Source organism: Chiroxiphia lanceolata, chromosome 2, assembly GCF_009829145.1.
Source record: "Chiroxiphia lanceolata isolate bChiLan1 chromosome 2, bChiLan1.pri, whole genome shotgun sequence".
Lineage (NCBI taxonomy): Eukaryota > Metazoa > Chordata > Aves > Passeriformes > Pipridae > Chiroxiphia > Chiroxiphia lanceolata.
In genome coordinates this window covers 55066016-55088548 of record NC_045638.1, presented here as the reverse complement: position 1 = coordinate 55088548, position 22533 = coordinate 55066016, and the positions used below count along the sequence as shown (strand labels likewise).

Below are 22533 nucleotides of genomic sequence, written 5' to 3'. Positions count from 1 at the left end.
TGTTCCAATGCCTTCGCCCAGCTGCTTATAGAATATGTCATCTGCCTTTTCATCCTGGTTGGGTGCTCCATAACAGACTCCCACCACGACATCTGCCTTGTCGGCCTTCCCCCGATTCTTATTCATAAACACTCTACCCTATTGTCACCATTGTTAAGCCCTGGACAACCAAAACACACCCTAACCTACTTTGATGCCAATTATAAAGAACAGATCACATAATTTCAGGGAAAATTTGAACAGCATCCAAACAAAATTTGGGCTTATGAAATAAAACTAACGTCTTCATTTTTCTAGAAAAAACAAAGAGGTTGATGAGATAAGAATGGTCCTTATATTACAAGCCTTATATCTAGCAAGGCAAACAGAAGCTTACAACATTGACAGTATTGTAAATAAAGATGCACAAATTGCAAAACTTTGATGACAATGTATGCCATAATTTTATTTTCTCCATTTTTAATTTAACTTGATTCTTAGTGTATTTCCACATTTATCTTATGTTTTTTCAGAGGTATTTATCCCTCTTTGTATAAGTATCAACCTAATTTTTTGACAAGTCCAGAAACTTCCTGCATACATTTTATTTACTGCTCACACGCTTTGTGGGAACTCTAGGGGAATCTACATAGTTAACTCACCAGTGAAGTGATAAAAGCTAAACTTACTCTGAGGTCTATTTAGAATCCCTTGAGTAAAACAAGTTGGAAATGAAACAAACTTAGCTGCTGTGACAGCAGCCAGTGTCCCTTCTCTAGAGCCCTTTAGAGTATCCAAATCAAAAATATTTGCAACCGACTACCAAGATAATTTCACAAGCTTATTATGGCTCACTTTAGGAATTAGTGTCTTTCTGCAGGTTCTCATGTCACTGGCAATCAGTGTTACTGCTGAGAGTTCTCAATTCTTCTACTTAAGCCTAGTGTGTCTCCTTAATCCCTTTAATTCTTGCATTTTGACCTAATTTTACTGCTCATTGTCATGCTTCTTTTGCTGATATCTGGGCCCATATTCTATATCATAAGAATATAAAAGCTAAATTGGGGATTACTTTTAAGTAAAAAGTCTGTTAAGTACTTATAGGGCTACCTTGAGCATTATCTTCCTTGCCTCTCATCTGACCAGGTCAAATGAAATCAATGGAACTATTCAGCTCAGTAAAGCAAGCGTGATTCAGCTCCAAGTGCTGAACGGGTAAACTTTGTTGTGACTACGCTGTTCTTTAAAAGTGTGATTACTCAGCAAGTGATCTCAGTTGGAAACTCGAAAAATATCTATCAACAGGTGACGGCGTTTGAGACATTTCCCTTCTGTCCAACCAGCCCGACAGTCAAGGTGCTCATTCTACAGGGAAGGCAAGACTATTGGCCCTGACTCAAAGAGAATTGGAATGGAATCAAAATCTCCCTGCTCTAAACCCCGATCTAAACCATCAGCCTAAGGGTTAATCTGGAATGCATTGCTCCTAATTGGCCTGTTCAAGCCGTTTTATTCTGTGGAACATTGCAGGCATTAGCAGCAAAGGAGAAATAAAGGCGAAGAAGAGAGGAGGAACAGACACAAAAGAATGAGACAGAATTTTTTGGCCCCGTAGTAACAATACTTAGTTGTAAATGGATCAGCTGAGTCCAGGTTATGTTCCAAAGAGTAATTAAGAATTCATATTCTTGGGCAGTAGTAAACAAAAAAATAACACAAAACAGGCTAGAATATAAGTGAGGGCACATTAGAGGGAATATGGGTTGAAAACCTTTGAAATGAAGGAAGGAACTGCATCTGAGACTTCCACGTTTGGAAAAAGTGCTCTAACTTCTGTCTAAAAGGCAATTAAAACCACAATTGCCTCTCCTTTTCTAACCCAAGGCAGTACCTAAACTCATTGCTTCAAGTATACTGCTTTGCTTTTGTTAAAAAACGATCAATAATCCAGGGTGAGGGGCAGAGGAAATCTTTGCTTTTGTATAAAATCACCATTTGAACCCCAATAATTAAAAACAAACAAAAATTCTCTTGCCAAATCAAACAGCTATCTTTATTCCTCACAAAAAAAAAATAATCTTGTTTTAGCTCGACAAAGTAGACCTTTTCTATGCTTTTATTTGGAGGATAAGGTGATATTCAAGTTAGAAATGGAAAATTCAATAATTTCCCCATTTCAGTCTAAAATGCCATGACGAAGAGACCAGTATAAGTAGTACAGAAGACAATGAAAGTCTTTGCATTGAGATTAGTAAGGCTTGTACTAAACTTCCTATACGACCCATATAAGCACCTCTTACTCCTGTATTCTTTCACAGATACTATGCTGTAACCTTGCAGCCACATTCACAACAATGTCCCCATGAACTAATTTTTTATTTATAGTAAGGTTTATTTATATATTTATTTTTTTATAAACCGTAGTGTCAAACTAACTATTTAAATCCCTTGGTAATACTTACAGTAAGAAGTGTGACATGTGGAAAATCGTTTGGGCACCAACCTAAAGTACATTTAAACAGCAGCAACAAGCCTAACAGACTAGAATTCAATACAGTACTTGGCAAATGATGGCAAACGTACTGCCAGCATGTGATGCCCTCGTTTTTAAGCCAAAGATAAACGTAGTTTCTTGGCAAGACTGGTGTGCTCAAATGCCATATGCGAGCTCAAGCAAGGATGCTGCAAATAATTGCCAATGATATTTCACCAGTCTGCTTTTTTAAGGACTATCAGATATATCAGTCTGAAATGTCTGTTCCCACATTATTATTATAGTTCACCCAGGAAAACATATTAGTATTTTTGCTTTGAAAAGCAGCACTGACAATCCTTTTAGTTTAATAATTAAATTCAGGCATGTAATATTATTCTCTCACAAATGAATAAAGCATACAAGAATGGTGAAATTCATAAAAAATATTTTTTTTTAGCAAAATGAAGGATGACAGATAAAATAACTGTATTTCACAAACTTAATGGAGAGTTTTCTCTAAGCAGTGAAACAGTGATTCTTCAATTAACAAAATTTCTTGCATAAATGTATTTGGGAAAAGTCTATGAAGTTGTCCCAGAAAATAGGTTTAAAGACTAACTTCAGGGAATTGTTTTGAAAGATTCTTGCTTCAGTGAGGATTTAACCAAATGTTAGTACAGGAAAATGCAGAGCTGTGTTAAGGCATTTAAGGATCTGTAATGAAAAGTTTAAATAAGATTTAACTAATGATGTAAATCACCAGTTTTAGTGAGCCTTGGCTTTGCGATGCTTTGGCTTTAAGTCAGAAAAGCTGCCCAAAGAGCCTGAAATAAACCAATTCTTGTTCCCCTAGTGATCCTCACATTCCTAAAACAGCCGTGAGAATCTGTTATTTCTTTCCCTTTGAAACCATTCTACCCTTGAGGCACGGTAGTGCAAGATACCACTTAGGAGTCCTAAAGAAACAGTTTGGAGGACTCCACTTAAGCACTGAGCAGAGAAAGAAGTTAGGTAAGGGAGGAACAGATTACAGTTCAAATTAAGGCTGAACAGGAAATGGATTTTTCCCTTGCACAATCTTGGGAGTTTTTTTCCGAATGCTCCAGATCCAAAAGGTCCAAAGCAGGGTAATCTCATTTTTTTACTCAGAACAGGAAAACTTAATGGAACTGACTAATTAAAAAAAAATTATTAGGATGACACTAGCCTCTTCCAACAAAAAATACTGAGGTTCAAAACAAGAACCTCTTCCATGGGTGCTACAATCCTGGTTGACAGCTTCTCCAACTTCAGAAGACAGACAGGGCAGGAGGAAGAACAAACAAGGCAAACTACTGCAACGAGAGCACTAAAGCAACAAGCAGGTCAAGAACGTCTTCTTTTAAAAATACTTGGGAGTAGACCACGTTTTACAAGAGATAAACATTCCTTTACTGACTTTACACGACCTGATCTCGAACATTTCAGAGTTATCTACAAAACCTAACTGGATAAAAAATTTCTCTTATGTGAATCAAAAAAGAATACAACAATAATCCTTTACAGAGAAACTGCTCTCTAACTGGCATTCAGCACACTGCTGAAGTAGTACTGCTACCCCAGAACCGATACCCGTTGCTGGGCCAGGAATGTATTTGACTTTGATGCTGCCTCTGGAGGCATGGAGTTTGTGCTGGGGTTTGAGTTTAGTGCCAGTTTTGGGGTATGTTTGTTTTACTCTACACAATCAGCAGAATCTGGTAAAAAATTTGCCTTAAACCAGTTCAACCAGTTTCAGATTGTTTGAAGCAGCACATTTCATGAGAAAATACCTTCTACAGATTGGATAGGTGGGCATTAGATCCATATTCTTATTCAATTATTATGACTTACTGCAGTGACATTAAGAAATCTCAGACAAACAGAGAAAATAACGAGAAGGTAAACAATATACTTCAGTTTTAACTGTACATTTTCAGTGCACAGTTCATGTAAGGAGTAGAAAAGCCTCAGACCACTCACAAGGGATGCAGTGTGAAATTGTAGCGTGCAGTTTTCTGAAACAGGCACAAGAGCTCAACACACTGGAGCTAACTTCTCTGTCAACTTTCATTCCATAAGGATTAGTGCCATTTTGCATAGCTAAAGCACCAACTCTATGTGTATATTTGGCAGTGCCATACATACACAATTTTCTCGAGCTTCCAGACTTGCTGCAGACACTGCACCTTCCATTAAAATTATCAGATATAATTTACTATATGAGTTTGTTTTTCACTAAAGGCTCAAGGATTTTCAACTGGATATTTTCTTCAATCTAGTGAGTCTTTCAATAATGTACCAACTTACATACCAGAAATATGTCCAGGAGTTCAACTATGAGTCTGGATTTGCATTTTTTTACCTTCCCATGGGGAAAAAATCCTGCTTTCCCTGCCTTCTGGTAGCATTCATTTCTTTATTAATTATTGAATTAAGAATTTAATAATGTAAACATCAGGATTCATCATTGTCACATGTTTGGTCTTGCTAAGAAGAGTTTTTTCTCCACCTTCTTAATGGAATGTAGAGACCACTCTTGAGGAAAGTGATTCAACTGAGACTATTTCACAACCTTTGTGAAAAACAAAATTTCATACTTTCTCCATGGTTTTGCTAAAATGGACTCATAACACTTTTTCAGGAAACACGTTTTCAGTATCAACAGGTGTACATATACTTATTTTAAGGCCAAAATTTAAAACAAAGTGGAAAGTAAATTGTTAATATCAACTAGTTTCTTTCAAAACATCACACAGCTAACTCAGGAGCAGCCGATATACTCCACTGTCTTCTTGTTCTCAGTATAACAGAAATGCATGGGTTCACACACTTAACAGTAGATCATCATTTATCCTCAGCTAAATCCCTATATATGAAGAATAAAAACACTTTCTACCTTTAAAGAACTTTTGTGCTAATAAATAGCCAAATCGTGTTCAATTTATTCTACTTTCTAATTACTCTTATAAGAAATGCCATTTAAAGCCACAAAAGCCTTACAGCCATACATTTGCAGTAATTGATGCTGACCATAGGACTCTTTCAGAGCTTTAAAACTCAACCAGTTCTTTCTGGTGAAACCTCTAATTTTGATTTGAATACAGAAGGCCTATGCTCTCACTTGTGAATTACAGTCCTGAAGGTTTTCTTTCCTTTAAGTGGCCTTCCTTTCTCTTCATATTGATCCCGTTTCTGTCCTCTTTAGTTATAATCAGAAAGTTTATCATGAGACAGCCATAATGCCTGAGCTAGTCTTCATTTGTCTATACTGCAGTTTTCTCCTCTGGCCACTAAGCAACCAACCTTGTACTGGTACCCTATTTCATGCTTTCAGATTCTAGGTCATGATTTGGTATGCAGGATGGCACTCACTCCCACTGTGAGAAATGGAGCAGGCAAGGGGCCAAGAGCTGGTAGAGTGCTGGCTTGGCTCTTTTCACCTCACTTACCCACCTGGTCTGCTGTTACCCTAACTTGCTCACCAGAAATGCTACCACATGTTAGACAATAAACAAAATTCCAGATCCACAACAAAGTTCATACCAGAGCAGTTTGATGACTCTTTGTACTTGTTCTCCAGGCAATTGCCTGAGATAACAGACTCAGGCCACAATCAAGACTATCATCATTTAAGAGACTCACAAAAAGCCTTCTCCATTTGTTTTTTTAAGTCATGGTACGATGAGTAGGGCAGATCAACAATCAAAAGATGGAGATAGGAAAAGTCATGCTCTTTTTCTCCTAATTGCAGTTCACAGACCATGAACAAATATATTGCAAGACATGTAGAAAAGTATTTTGCAGGCAACACTATAGGTATGGGGCAAAATCAACTTTCTGAGGCATGTCATGTGAAGAGATCAGAAATTGGCATTGTATGTTTCTCTCACTGAGGCATGAAAGCAGCGGAAGACATAAAATACCTGGAGCACAATATGTGTCTTATTTTAGGGCTTTTTACTTATTTGAAATAGCATTAGCTGAATTACATGAACACATATTCATTCATTGAATCACTTTTTGAAATCCTTCTTGATTTGAACTGGATCACTTATAGACTGTCACACGATTCAGCTTAAGTGAAGTCCCACTTATTTAATTTATAGTATTAGGCATTGTATGGTAGCACAAACCTGTTACTACTGCAAAATTCCTGGTATAGGAGACAAAAGTCTGAAGTGTGCCTTTCTACAGTAAGTGTTGATCACCTGTGCTGCATCTTTCACTCAGCTCTTGTGTGTAGTCTCTTAGTATGATCTGGCTTAAAATCAAAAAACTAAACAATAGTCTTGGTACCACTGAAAGTCTGCCAAAACATACTTGAACTGCAAAACACTGGCTTTGATGTCTTTATGAGGGTGGGAATATAGCTGGATTAAATTGCTATATTTTTCACCTGTTACAGATTCTAAAGACACTGTTAAGAAATTTGAGTTATTTCAGACAGACAACTACTAATGTTTTGTTAACAACTTCATCAATTTTAAATGCAGCTTTACCATCTTCAGTTAGCAGAAAATCGGAAATACTCTGAAATGCAACACAGCTCATTTTTCAGTGTCAACGAACGGCCTCAGGAAAGAAAAGACCATCTTACCATCTACCTAAGTAGACTGTAAGACAGTAACACTGCAAGTTCCAAAGGCTCTAAAAAATCAGCAAGCATCTTGTTATCATAATGATTCTCTGTATTATGAAAAACAGCATTGTGTTACAATTGACAGGCTGTTACAGGTCTGCTAAATAGAAGCAGATGTGGCAGGTAAGCTTTTCAATGAAAGAAAAATTCTTGGTATAGAGTTGGAATATATTAAGTGCGATTTGCTTTAACTACATATTTGCCACTATGAAGTGTTAAATAGAATGGAGGAAAGTCCCACAAATGTTGGGTTGTCAAGGGGCAACTCAGTTTTAAGAACTGATGTTAAACAGCCTCTTGAGAGCAAACTGTCTTCAGCTTTAATTAGTCCCATCACATGAAACCTCAAAAGATCTCAAGGTTCATGAGTATTTGTTCACCTACCAGAAGAACAACTTAAAAATCATGAACAGTGTCACTGTGTGGTGACATTTGTCCTAAGAAAGTGATGGTTAACACTATGAAAATATAGCATCCCATGTTCCATTATCTTTACTTAGCTTTAAATTTCTCTAATCTATATCTCAGATAAATGAAAACATTTATGGAAAATAAGTCAAGTGTTACAAACTCTTATCTCACTACTTGGTCTCTGATGTCGCAAAGATTTGCAAAGACATTTTCAAAAGTCTCTAGAGGAATATACTGTCTCTTCTATGCTTGTCCAGCACAATGGAGAGGTGAACATGCTTCAATATCCCAGTTGGTGACAAAACTGTTCAATCTGTGACAGACAGGACAAATCCCTGTTCACTGATCTTAAAACCCCTAATTGGCTGTGCTTCTTGTGAAGCAGTAACACAAGCTGAGTAACGCAGGCTGACAATAAGCTAATTAGAAGCTTTTTTTTCTAAGAAGTATATTATTAAATTAACTAATAAAATTCACTATCAATTCCTCATAAAGCTATGTATCACATATTAAGAAAGTATTAAAGTAACATAATCTAGCCACTTGTTACCACACACAGGAATATCTATACTTAGGATTATCCACCTCAAGTACAGACTTTGGATGGAAAAAAGCCTGTTAATGTATTTGGTTTACCCTTTAAACTGTTCTTTTTGCTTTAAAAACAAACAAACAAACAATCTACATATTTTTTTCTCAAATGAGTACATGCCAGTATTCTCACTTTTATATTTCCTTTTGCATCTGCCACAATCCCACAAAACAATATTGGTCAGGAGAATTCACATCAGTCCCCTGACGAAAATCTGTGACAAGCCATTGAGGATTTTGTTAAGTAGGTAGAATAAAGACTTGAACTCTACACAACAGGTACATTAAGGTTTTCATAGGAATAGTCTTATAGCTAAAACCTTTAAAAAGGTAAACAACAATAACAACAACCCAAAATTTAGAAAGTTTCTCAAGATAAAGACTTAGGAGAATTTATGTGTAAAGAGCCTGGACAGGGAATACTAAAGTAAAACTACAGAAAGCCCTGGTATCTAAGTAGACTTACAGAATTTCACTTTCTTGCTAGAGTCAGTTGAGGTTTTTTTCAATAGATGCAATTACCATTTCATCAACTCCTCTCTTTTTAATCACCAGAAATAGTTCAAAATACAGGAAAGGCATAACAAAAATCATATTCCAGGAGGTTACATAGACTTCCTTCAATTAAATTCAGTGTTCTTCAACTCCCAAAAAATACTTAAACTCTTTGTCTTTAAAAAAAACAACAAAACCACAGATCTTAGGAGTACTCACCACCATCTTCAACGATGAAATGAAAAATGTCACTGGTGGCATTGTCACCCCCTCGTAAAACATAGCATATCTTCATATCGTCTATATCAGCTGGAAAGAGTCAGGAAAAATAGATTTTATTTAAAATGCTGAAGGTAGAAAACTCTTTTTATAGAAAAACTTGACATGTATTAAATAGTTTAGCTTCAACAAGAGAGAGGTTGAGGTTCTCCAGCAGAACTGAGGAATTCCACAATTAAGAGTGTTGAAATTTTACAGATATCATTCACTCTCCCTTTCTTTACTTCCCCCTCTCCAGTGCCCTCTTTCTTTTAACCTGTATTTACAAAAAGAATTGAAGGGGAATTTCTCAACAGTCAGAACTACTTCAAATTTTTAGTCGTTTCTTTTCTTAAACAGAAGTGTATCTCCACTATAATATTGATTCTGTCATTCTTCAACCTAAAAAGTACTTAGAGGACATTTATAGGGATTGATTGTTTTAATAAACAGATGCAATTAAAGTCAATAGACAAGACTTCAGTAAGAAAAAAATGTGATGTACAATTTTGAATCATCAATTGCAATAAAGTATGAAAAAGTCAAACAAATATTTATTAATATTGTGTTTTCTGGTTTCCTTGAATACTGATGAGAAACCTACAACACGTAAAAAACTAATTTTGTCACTTTCTTGGAAAGACTGCTCTTGGTAAAAAATTCATGTCTGATACCTTTTTCAAAAAAAGAGTTAGAAATTAATGGTGTTTAAGTGCACCTCAAGTACCACCCAAGTTCTCTTCTGATGTCAGGGTGGATGCATGAGTAAAAAGAAGCCAAAACCACTTTTGTTAAAGCTTCACAAAATCTTCAGTTCCAGAAGTAACCAGACATCTTCTACGGCAAACAAGAGCGCTATCAGCAAATATACGTAACTGAACAATCTCTTCCATAAATGTTTGAAAGTTAAAGATCAAAAATTCATGGGGCTGTAAAGAGGATGCAAATACCTCTTCATGCCAGTGGAGCAAATAAACCTTTCATCCTGCAAATACACAAGTACTCAGCTCTGCTCATGCGGGTAGCCTTATCAAAATCCATCATTCCAGCATATATAAAGATAAATACTTGAACCAGTGTTTGCAAGACCAGGACCAACTCATAAGAAAAAAAGCTACTTGTCATCCATATATCTTAATTTTGCCAGAATAATTGCAAAGGAATGACCTGTTTTCTCTTCATTAAGAACATGTTCAGGGTCACTTGAGCATATATCAAAACTTGCCTAGTTGTAAGCGCAATTCATTTCTGTGTAACTACAGTGACTGCTAAAAATTAATTTTATATTGGAATTCTCTGACATAATTCTGAAATATATACAACATAATTCTCTATTTCAAAAATATAATTATCTCCACTAGCATAAGACAGAAAGCTGTGTGCTAAACAATTGCTCTTCCCTCTCTTTCAGTTACAGGCAATCTGAAAAACCAGACTGCTCATGCTACTTGCACACAATGAATCTTGTTTCATCAATGTTACCTTACTTAGTGTGGTCAGGCTGCCTATTCATACAACCACAGGCCCAAATCCAAGAAATGGGAGTGTGAGGTGGTAGAGTATTAGGATGGACTTCACAAACTACTGAGCAGCTTTCAAAATTTATCTGCATGAGACCCTGAACAGTCTCATCTGACTTCAAAGTTGTCCCAGTTTGGAGTAGGGGTTGGACTAAATGACATCCAGAGGTCCCTTCCAACATAAATTGGAAGACTCTGATCAAGTTTTACAACCCCATAAGAACCCACACATGTTGATATGAAACTCGAATTATTCAGCATTTTGAAAGAGGTGGCCCACGGCAGGATGAAAGGCCTAAAAAGGGGAAAAATCAAAACATAAAGTATATAAGAGCAGGTCCAATAGTCAATACAGAGGCTTCCCAAAGTCAGTTGCAAAATCTGCACTTACACAGGGATTATTAAGAATATGACAAAAGAGGGTCTTGTTTACTTCTGCCCTGAACATTAGATAATTATTTGTCTCAGTACAGCATAAGCACGAAAGATGCATAAATTCACTACTCTGGATTTGAAAGTGTTAAACGTTCGCATGTTAATGGTAGTGGGCCTCAAGGCGAGGGACAACTGAACTACACACAGAGTTGTGCTTCATATTACTTCTCCAAACTGCAGCATTCTAAGTTCAGTCAAGAATTTTTGTTTCCCTGCCACTCACATCCTCTCTCATACCCAAAGCAGCTACAGACAACAGGGCATATGAGGAAAAACGAAAGGAAAGGAAAAGATTGTGCCCTTTAATCCATGACTTTTGCTCCCACATTATTCTATGATTTCCTGAAAGATCTGTCTCCCTGTCCTCAGAAGATCCCTTAGGTAAGCTTGATGATATTTCTACCTTCCATGCAGCCTTTACAGGCACCTCTTCTCCCTCAAGTGCTTTCATAAGACATTTTCATGTTTGGTTCATGAAATACAAACCATTATAAAAAGCATTCAGGAAGCTGAGAAGATACCACAGAAATAACACAGATGCTCAGGAGATATTTGCTTACAGGTGTCAGAGGACAAAATTGTTCAAGAAATGGGTATTTCTTAAAAACATTCTTCAATCCAACACAAATTAAGAGTGCTTGTGCCAGTACTTTCAGGGAACTTGTGAAGTTACATCACTTTCTGGGGATTCGCACTAGCTTTAAAACCAATTTTTCCTAAGGGCTGCATGCTTCTTACCCAGCTTAGGTAACCCTAGGATATTAAGATAGCCTGCATGAAGACCAGTTAGCATGCCGCATGGTTGGACTGCCAATTCAAAGCCAAGTAATAACTTCATTTTAGTCATCAGCCAAATGTACACCTGGCCACATGGCACAAGAGAGAATGGAATACATACCTCTCCCAAGTGCTCCTCCCCCCCAAAAAAACAAAAGGGATATCACTGTGCTATGCAGTGGTCTGCTTTCAAGGAACACCTGTATAATAATTCTACATTCTTCAATGTAAAAGGAAACCCACTTTAAAAAGTGATAATCTGTTTATTTGCTCACTTCCTTTCTCTTCTGTTTCTCACTTACTCTGGCAATACTCTCAATATTACTCACAGTTCACTACTGAAGCCTTACACTTAAGGAGCTGTGCTGGTTCCCAAAGCTTCTTGGACATTGTTTGATTCCTTCTCATCCTCTTTTCAGCACTAACACTGCAAAATTTAGGACAATCCAGCCATCTGAAAGTTAATCAGAACTGTTTGAAAGATTTGGTACATTGCTACAGCCAAGACTGTAACATGGGTATGTACCAGTATGAAATACAGCCAACTGCAGATGTTCATCTCAAGCCTTACTACCTACACAGCTCAGCCTGGCTGAGTAACTTTGAGCCTCCGTGCTGTTGTGCTGTCTGCTTATTCCACAGCTGCAGAAGGCTGCAAAAAACCTCATTTCATTGTTAATTAACCAGCCTTTAACTGCTTGAGAAGTACCTGGAAAATTCTCTGGAGAATAGCTAATGCTCCCATTTCAACTGAAATTACTTCACAGCCTTGTGTTGAGGCTTTATTTTAGAACATATGACACATGTGGGTTTTGCCTTATTTATAAAACCTAATATTTTAGTTCCATGTAAAAAGTAAGTACCACTGACATAATTTTAAAACATTTACATTACCTTTTAAATTACCATAAACACTTTGTGGTTAGGATTTGTGTAATTAAGGCAACAATTGTACTCATAATATACTATTTCCCCATTGGTTAGGAAAGTATTTTGCTTTTACAGCTGAGTGTACTCAGACTGTATAGTGACTGATACCCTAGCCATGGTATGACCATTAGTTAATAATAGCTTGGCCACTCCTATAGCATTTTGTAAATAAAACTGATTAAAGAAAGCACTGTCTCTATAAAGATCTGCAGTCCAATTCTGCTATCAAAAATTCTATCACTGATAGAAACTCCGAATCACAGTTATCTGGACCAAGCTCTTCAAAGCAAAGAAGTGTTTATCCAGCAGACCCCATTTCCTGTTTATAGCTGTCAGGATGCAATAAATAATAAACAGACATAAAAAGTAAAGAAGCCATGATAAATAAGCTCACTGTTGGACAGTTTCTCCCATCAATTATTATAGAGTTTATAATGAAAAAGAATGTTTCCAGTGAACAAATGAAAACATGAAGTATTGTAATACCTTGGGTGAACTGGCTGATGCTATGGTTGCCTTTCCCTAGGTGGATCAGGAAGCCGTGGCGTGGACCCTCTGTGATTCTGATCTTAAGAGTAACATGCAAACTGTCCCTGTCTTCCACTTTGAGCACCTTGTTGGTAATCAGAAACCCAATGTGACCTGTGGCCAGGATACGAAGAGTCTGAGCACCCTTATTTATTACAACCTGAGGCACACTGTTGTCCACAGCCATTATTCGAATCTTCATAGTCTGAGGCTTCCTTGTTTCAAACACAGTGTTGGGGAAGACATAGAAATCAGTATGAGTGCCATCAGTAACAGTGAAAGAGAAACTATCCTCAACTGATTCTGTGCCATCATGTTTGTAGCTGATTAGATTTTCATTTAGATCTTGTTTAGTGAAGGTGGTGACTGGTTTGGAGTTATTGAACATGATCTGACCATGAACTGGTATTTGAGTGATGACAAATTTCAGCAATGCATCAGGTGTATCTCTGTCTTCTGCAGTCAGTTCAAATGGGGTTATCAGTTTGTATTCATTTTCACTCACTACCAGATTATGGATTGTGACAACAGGTTTCTTATTGTCCACATCACTTATGGAAATTCTGAAAGTACGAAACACAGGGTTATAGCCATCAGTCACCTCAAACTCAAAGCTGTCCATTTTCACCTCATCTTCTGAAGTGTGAATGTAATAGACTTTATTGCCTGCTAACAGGAGTTGAGTAAAAGTGGAGATGGGTACCCCAGGCTGATCTGTGCATTCAAGATGACCACGAACAGGTGCTCTGGTAATAGTGAAAACTAAGTTCTCATCTGGACTATTCAGGTCACTAGTGCTGAGCAAATCAGTAGTAAGGGTTACCTTCCCTCCTTCCTTCAAAGAAACTCCTTTGCTGATTACATCTGGGAAGACAATATCAATGCTACCTATTGTCACATAAAAGTAGCGGTCAATGAGAGGATTTATTCCATCCGTCACATCAAACTTGATAAGATCACGAACTCCTTGTCGGCCAAAATGCATATATCGAATCAAGTTTCTATCCACTTCATCTTGGGTGAAGTTCATTCCCAGGGTGATATTCTCAACTCCACCTGAAGGCTTTATTCTCTGCAAGAGGCCTTGTCCCGGCCCATATCTTATAATATATGTCAAGGTTTTGTCTTCAGAATCAAGATCAGTAGCCTTCAATATTCTGTTATTAATAGTTCTAGTTTCCCCTATTTCAATCTCCAAACCATCATTGATGGCCATTCTGGGTGTCTCATCATCTACAGGAATAACCATGATGGATACTGTTTTCCTAACAGTATGTTTACCATCTGTGAGTTTCACCTCAAAACTGTCCACCTTTGTCTCAGAGTCATCATGTTCATAGAGTATGTTGGAGCTCTCTGTTATCTGATCCAAGGTGAAGCTCTCCACGAGGACAGTTCCATTGACCAGCTGGTTCACAATGTGGCCGTGCCTGGGAACGCTAGTGATTGTGAACGTTAACTCATCAGCAGGTACATCTGCATCAACTGCGTTGAGGATAGGGGTATCAATAACCAGGCTCATGCCTTCCATCACAACAAACTCTCGCACAAAGATTTCAGGCTCTTCATCATTGATGGGCATAATAACAACGGGGAAAAACTGCCTCTGGGAAAAGTTAATGCCATCAGAACAGCGGAAAGCAAATCTGTCTTCGACAGGCTCTACACCTTTATGTATACTTTGGACATAAAAAATATGCCCTTGACGGAGGTCTTTCAAGGTAAAAGCACTTATAGCTACACCTGCCCTAGATTTTTCAGACCCTGGGGCAGGAGAGATGTTCTCTACATATCCAGATGTGGGCTGAGCAACAATTGTGCAGAGTATATCATCACTTGGAGTATCCACATCTTCAGCCCTGAGGTAAGCAGAAGTAATGACCCGTTTGTCACCTTCTGTTACCCTGAACTGCTCCCCCACAAAAATCTCTGGGGCTTGACTGTCGACAGGAAGAATGGTCACCACAACTGAAACTCCCTGAACAACATTGCCCCTGACGCTCCACTTCTCAGACAGGTCGGATAAGGTAAGGTTGAAGGCATCTTCCTTGGGCAGAAGGCCTATTTCGCCACCAGTGTGCGCATATACCACAGCACCATCCAGCAGATCTCTCTGGGAAAATCTCTCTGCAGGCACTCCTTGAACCAGGATGCTCCCATGCTGAGGAGGATCCTCTACAATGAAGGTTAACATTAAGTCATCTGTATCCTCATCGGTACCTTGAATCACGTTAGCAGTGATTTCAGCAGCACCATTCTCCAGCACATCTAGGTAGGAACCAAGAGTGCCCGGGGGCAATCGAAGTGTAGGAACCTCATCATCAACTGGGTGCACATTCATTTTCAGTGTGATGGGCACAAAATGAACCCCATCACTCACATCAAGCCTGCAGGTATCACTGCTGGTCTCAGCTCCACTGTGCACATACACCACCCTCCCTTGTCTGATATCCTCCAGGCCAAAGACACCTCCTGGAACCAGACTGTACCCGGAAAGCTGCAACTGGCCATACCGAGGAACCTGGGTCAAGATAAATCTCAGATGGGCAAGTTCTGTGTCCGTGTCACTAGCATCCAGCTCAGTTGGACGAAGGACATGGCTGCCTCCTTCAGGCAAAGTGAAACCAGTATTAGTGATTTCAGGAGGCTGGTTATCCACAGGCTGCAGGTAGATGGTGAACGTCCCTTTGGCTGCATTGCCAGCCGCGTCTTGCACTAGATACTGAAACTGAATCAAATGAGGAGCCACCCCCAGCTCCTCCTGTGGGGGGCGGTACGAGATCTTGTGGTGATTGATCTGGGCTTGGGTGAAGTGAGTAACTTCTACAGAGTGATCCTCAGTCAGTACAAGGGATCCAAGGCGAACTCCATGTACATCAGGAGGGTGGTTGGTGTCAGTGTCAGTGGGGGGCTGTGTTACTGTGTAGCGAAGTTCACGGTCCCCTGAATCCTGATCTGTGTAACACAAGTGCTTCCTCCGCAGGGGGGTCACCTGCTGTTCTGCAACTATTAAATGCAGGCTGCTGCTACTATGCAGTTCTGGGGCTAACCTGTCAACAGGATGTACCCGGATCACAAAAGTCTGTGGCCCTGAGCGGTTGGGTGGGTCATTGTCATCCTGGACTCTAAAGACAAACTGGTCCAACACAACCCCAGGGCCAGGGCTGTGAGCACCAAAGTGTTGGTAATAGAGACGCCCTTCTACAATGTCCTGTTGCAGCCACTCTCTCACTGGCTTTTCATAGATGAGGGAGCTCCCTGCTAAAGCTGGTATTCTCCTCCAAGAAAAGCCCTCATCTTCTTCCTCCTCTTCCCAGCCAGGAGGTGGTTGTGCTTGACGAAGTAGGAGCTGCCCAGCAGTTGGGCCAGATTCCACTATGAAGAGCAGGATGGCATCCTGCGAGTCAATGTCAGTAGCACTAAGAGCACGGGTGGTGATGGGCACTGTTTCACCCTCAGCCATGGCAAGCCCGGTGTTAGCATTAAGTAGGGGTGGCTGGTCATCAATGGGCACCAGGGTAATGGGGAAAAGGAACTCAACGCGATGGCGAGAGGCACCGTCTTCCAACCGCAGCACCAGGTTGTCACTGAGTGGAGACTCACTGCCATCATGCTGGTAAATGACCCAGCCTGCTGCCAGCTCAGCCACGGTGAAATGTTTACGGGGGGCAGCAGATCCTGGTGTGTCCTTCAGGAGAGTGAGGTGGCCATGCCTCAGCCCTGCCACCACGCTCACCTGCACCTGCTCAAGGTCATCCTCATCACTGATCACCAGGTTAGGGCTGGGACCTGGGCCTGAGAGAGGCCGCGACTGACCCTCATAGAGCACAAGGCCAGTGTTGCGGGTCACCACGGGTGCCAGGGTGTTCATTGGCTTCACCACAATCACAAAGGCAAAGGGCTCTGAGGCGGCACCCTCTGGGTCCAATACCTCCAGCTCGAGCTCAAAAAGCCGCTCTCGATCCGAGTCCTCCATGGGCGGCTGGTAGGCAATGCGCAGCTCCCTCACGTCCCGCTGGCTGAAGGAGGTGACGGGCAAGCTCCGGTCATCTGTACTGACCATGTGGCCCTGGCCAGGGCCAAAGGGAGAGGTGATGTTGAAAAGCAGCAGGTCTGGTGGCGACTCAGCATCCTCAGCTGACAGCATGTCAGGTGTAAGGGCCGTGAGGACAAACTGGTCCACCTCCATCATTAGCATGGCCAAGAAGCTGGGTTTGGGGGCCACATTCTCAGTCCCGGCCCGGATCCGCACGAGCACCTGGAAGTACTCGCGCTTCAGCAGTGCCCCGCCGCCCGCCGCCTCCCGCAGCTCCGCCACCAGTGGTAACAGGTCACGATTCGGGGACCCGCCGGCTGCCGTGTGCCGGTAACGCAGCCCCAGGCGCAGGAACTCCTCGCAGTCCCACATCGAGGAAGGCACCGGGACGCCCCCCGCCGCCTCCCCGCCCGCGCTCACGGCCGCCGGGGGGTAGTTGAGGATTTCTCCGTAGCGGGGCAGCCCGGCCAGCAGCGGCAGCAGCCCCACCCGGCAGCGCTGCCGGCCCGGCTCGAAGGCAAACTCCAGGCTGCGGGCATCCAGCGGGTTGCTGGTGCCCCGCAGGCGCTCCACAATGAGGGGCAGGTTGCGGGTGACGATCTCCAGCTGGGTGAAGAGCACCTCCACCTCCAGCACCAGGGGCAGCACCAGGGAGCGGCTCGGCGAGTCGTAGCGCAGCTGCAGGCGGACGCGGTCCCGCGCGGGGCTGCGGCCGCCCAGGTGCGAGTACTGCACCTCGCGGGCGCCGAAGTCGCAGGGGAAGCGCCGGGGGCTCAGGTGGCCCGGGCGCTGCCACAGCGGGTCCTCGTCCAGCACGGTGAGGTGGCACCGGTCACCCGGCTGCACCTGCAGCACCAGGTCCCGCGCGGGGTCCAGCCAGGCGGAGCGGCCCAGGGGCACCCGCAGCCCGCGGTTGGCCACCACCACGGGGGCCGCCTCCGGTGACCACGGCGAGGAGACCGCGGCGCTGCTCCCTGGCGGCGGCTCCGGTGCCCCAGCCCAGGCGCAGCCGGCCAACAGCAGCAGCGGCGGCAGCAAGCCGACCAGCAGCCGCCGCGGCGCGGCGGGGAAAGTTTGCATCGTCCTTGCCGGCAGAGCGAAGCGCCGGGAGCCTCCGGCAGCGGCCAAATCGTAGCGCCGGTCCTGCCGCCGGCGCGGCCCGCCCAGCCCGCTCACCCCGCGCTCACGCCGCGCTCTGCGAGCGACGCCCCCGCTCCGGAGGGGAGCCCCGCGAACCAGCGAGCCCCGCCCTGCGCCTCCGGGCGGCCAATGGGCACCCGCAGGGGGCGAGGCCGCCGTGCGCGATTGGGCGGAGCTGCGTGTCAATCATGCAAGTTACGGGGAGGAACGCGCCTTCCCCGCCCTCCTTCCGCGGCCGCCCGGCAGGTTGTGGAGCACAAGGCGGCGGGAGCGCCGAATCCTGGCCGTGCGGGAGCCGGGGGGCGGCGGGCACGGATCACCCTGCCGGCAGCCGCCACAGGAAGGGCGCCGCGGCCCCCACCCGGAGCCCTCGTGTCGGGGGGAGGGCGTTGCTGCTGGCCCGCACCGGAGGAGCGCACCTCCGCCTGCCCCGGGAGCAGCGGGAGCGGCACCACCGCCCCCTCCCCTGCACTGAGCTTGGGGCACAACTAGAACCGGGCTGTCCTCTCATCGCTGCCGGGAAGGACTCGGGGTTTCCCTTCTTCTCGGCGGCAGGAGCGGGGCTGCCCGGGAGCCGAGCCTGGATAACGGGGCAGCGGGAAAGGTGCCCGAGGGAAAACGGGGTGTGCACGGCAGGAGGGGAAGCGCCCGGGGCTGCCGCCGGGGCGGCGTGGAGCCCTTCCCGGCCGCACCGCCGCTCCGTGCGCCGGGAAGGGAATGGATAAGTATCCCCGGGGCAAAACACTTCAGTTGATATCCAGTTTCACTCCTCGGAGGTGACTGGTCACAGCGGCGGGTGAATTAAAGCTTCGCGGTATATCTGCCACCTTGTGCCTGCAGTTAAAAGCGCATTAGTAAGAGCCTGGGCTTGCAGGGGTTCCTTGCCTTTTAAAATTCCTGATAGCATGTTCTGAGTTTTGATTTATCGTTTTGCACAGCATCTAGAATTCTTTCATGTTGATGACATGCCTGTTTTTAAAAAAAAGGTTTCGAATAATAGAAAAGCAAAAAATACTACAAAGAGACAGATTCATAGACAACCCAAGACTATTTAGAAATTACTTGAGTAAATTTGTGATGCCTTCTTTTAAAATAGTCTTTTAGGTTATCCTTCAGTGATGGACCAACATTGTGGCATGTGATATTGTTATCTCTATGGAAAACTTGAATTTGGAATTTGAATTTTGCAAGCGTGGGCAAGGTCAGCCACACTTACATTTAAGTATTCTTTCGAAGAAATAATTTAGCTTGGGTAGGGGGACATCAGTGGACATCTACACCCAGTCCTACAAAACTGGATTATTGTAATTTGTGAGATACTTTGTATTCAATTATTTACATTCTTGTGTAATACTGCCAAAAGCTATTTAGTTAAATAAATGTATACAGAATTCTGGATTTGGACACTGCTAGCAACTTGAGTGACATTAATACTGTTTCTCTACCCTTATGAGGCATTCATCCTGGATTTCAGCAAGTTAATGTCTTATTTCTTAGCCTCAAAGGAAGATATTTCAGTACAAAAAGTTGAGTCCCAGGACCAAGGATCCCATAGTTTCACAAATATAGTGTTAGTATCTCTTTTTGTCGGGGATTACAATATGCAGGGTGGAATAACTGGAAGTGCCAAGGTATAATGGTCTACTGTCAAGTCCTGAGCTCTGTTTTAAAACAAACAAACAAGTTTAAAAAAACCAACAATCACCAAACAACCAAAATCAAATGACCCAGAACATGCGACTTGAGGTAGCATCAGGGCTGTCTGCCTGCATGGTCATGAAGAGTTTAAATTATTAATCTAAATTATTAACTTATTGCTGTATTTCCAAATTTACTACAGCAAAATGAAGTTTTACAGAACCAACATCCAGTAGAAATCTTCACATTTATTGACTTCAAGGGAGAAAGATTTTCCAAACTCCCTTTCGCAGAGTTTGCCACCCAAACTACATATATGTGCCTATATTGTGTGGAGAGAGAATTAGTTAGAAAGGGTAATAAATCACTTACAAATAGTATCTAGCTTTTTTATTTGTTGTTCTAGCAGAAGAAAAAAACCAAAAATATCAAATGAAAAGTGCTCTTTTTTCCCAGTTTTTAGTACTCCTAGACTGTGAAGTATAGCAACTAGGCGTGTACTTTCAAAATATTTTCTCTTTAATGATGGTATGTTTTGAACTATGTTTGTAACAGAAATCTCTGCAATATTTGTTGTGATGTTTTTGAAGAGACCATATGTGAGACATCTCTTTTCAATCAGTAAAGAGAGTTAGAGAAATATGGTGGATGAAAGAATAGCTTTTGAAATATCTGTGTTGAAAGTGAATGGCGAAGGGCAATCCAACAGTTAAATTTTTGAGCTATTTAGCTGCTTTCTGAAAAAAAAAATTAAAAAGTATTAAAGGGAGGACATCGACCCATCTCTAATACAGAAATTTCTTATTTTCAGCAGACACAGAGTTTGGTTCTTTGACCTCTGTTGTCTCAGTCATGAAGTTGTAAATTTCCATGTAAAACCAGCAGAAATCCTCTTTGCTTTTAGCAGTTGCTGTCTTTTCAAACAAGTCAGTGACCTCTTGTGCCACAGTCCAAGTACAAAGTGCAAGACTTGCTTTATTTCTTCTTCATTTTCACAGCACAACATAAGATACAAAAATTCTTGTTTCAGTCCAAATATCTGTTGCCTTGCAGGCAGAGATGTTCATGAAAAGTCCAGACCCACTAAATCTTGCATCCATAGATTTATTTCCTATTGCCTTGTAGTGGGAAGAAATTTAACTGGTTTCTGTCAGGATAAGGTTTTATTCCTTAATTAGTGAAACTCTTACACAGTCTATTCCCAAAATTGGTTTTGATTGATGCTGGGATGAATAGAGTGCTGGTTTGTACATTTCATGTACCTGCAGTAAATGTGACCACATGACCTAGCCCACATTCACTCCAAAACCCAATCCAAAATCACTCTCCATGTTTTTAAAGTTCTTAGACTTTTGTTGTAGTACCTTAAGATGTTTCTTTTGTTGCTGCTCCAGTATTTTTCTTTACCTGCCTGGCACTGGTGCCTTACCCACCCTCCATGTCTCTAGTGCTATTTTTATTTCAGCTTTGGCTCTTTGAAAACCTACTTTTCAAGTCAACTTTTTTCAAGCTCCTTCCCACTTTAGAAGCAATGTGTTTTTCTTTACATTTTTTTTCTCCTCTACCTTTTGATCATTCTCACTCTTTTTGTTTCAAAGCCAAAATACAACTTCTTGATCTCCTATTAACAATGGGGAAAGACTTGGTAATTTACTAGGTTAAGTTATTCCATCAAGCTTCCTTACTTATGGTTTATGTCTTGTGTTTGGACTCTGAAATTTATTCATTGTGATTATGGAATTTATAACATTATTTTTAAATGTACACTGACACGTGCATGTTCTATGATGTTTAATGAAGGCAACAAAAAAGACACTATAAGAACACAGCTGTTTTCAAAAAATATTTAAAGACCTGAAGACCTAGGGTCTCTCTCAAATTTCTCTTGAATAAAACTGGTGAGTGGTTGGAAATCTTGTTGATAGGAGCTGGCCAAATACTGTCACCACTGACCAAGGTGGTTTAATCTCAACATGCAATCCAGAATAGATACATGTTTTTGTGGTATGTATTGTGTTACACTATATTTATGCAAATTATAATTATATGTGGAATTATGTATTAACAAGGAATTATTGGTAAGACATTTATTACTTAGAGATAAATGCTTAATAGCTGGTGGAGATTAGCACAGCCAAATCTTCCATGTTTATACATTTGTCTGAAGTGCCTATTTATTTATTTTATTCTTTTAAACTTTAAACTCTGTCAATACTATTTATATTGCCATGTTTTCATTACTGATCACTGAAAATTAGTACAGTCAAATGTCTATTAATGTTTAATAATGATAGTTTATTAATGAACTGAGTAGGGAAATATTCCTGACACCACTTTATTTGAAAAATTAGACAGAATGGAAACTACTTAGTGAATGAGAGATCAAATCCAGGCCAAGTTATTTAACTCCTCCTGTCCCACAAATGCCATATAAATACATATATTCTTGTTAGGATATGTGCAACATTGTTTTGTTGTTTGGTTTTGGGGCTTTTTTCTGATAACGCATGGATGTTATAAAAAAAAATTGCAACAGAGATTTATTTCCCTTCCTGCCTCTCCTTGTTCTAATGCTTTCAGAAAGTGTTAGAATTCAGTTCAGAAAGGACAAATTATGGCCTAACAGTAAAGTTGTGCCTTGTGCATTTTGACAATTGCA

General features: G+C 41.6%; 1 protein-coding gene across 1 annotated transcript in view; it reads right to left on the bottom strand.

Annotated features, from left to right (window-relative positions):
• FREM2 (FRAS1 related extracellular matrix 2) overlaps positions 1-18176 on the bottom strand; it is a 125646-nt gene extending 107470 nt beyond the window's left edge. The window contains 2 exon segments of the mRNA XM_032680662.1: positions 8832-8921; positions 13019-18176. Coding sequence (XP_032536553.1) covers positions 8832-8921; positions 13019-18176 — 5248 coding nt within the window.
• Between the last annotated feature and the right edge of the window lie 4357 nt (positions 18177-22533).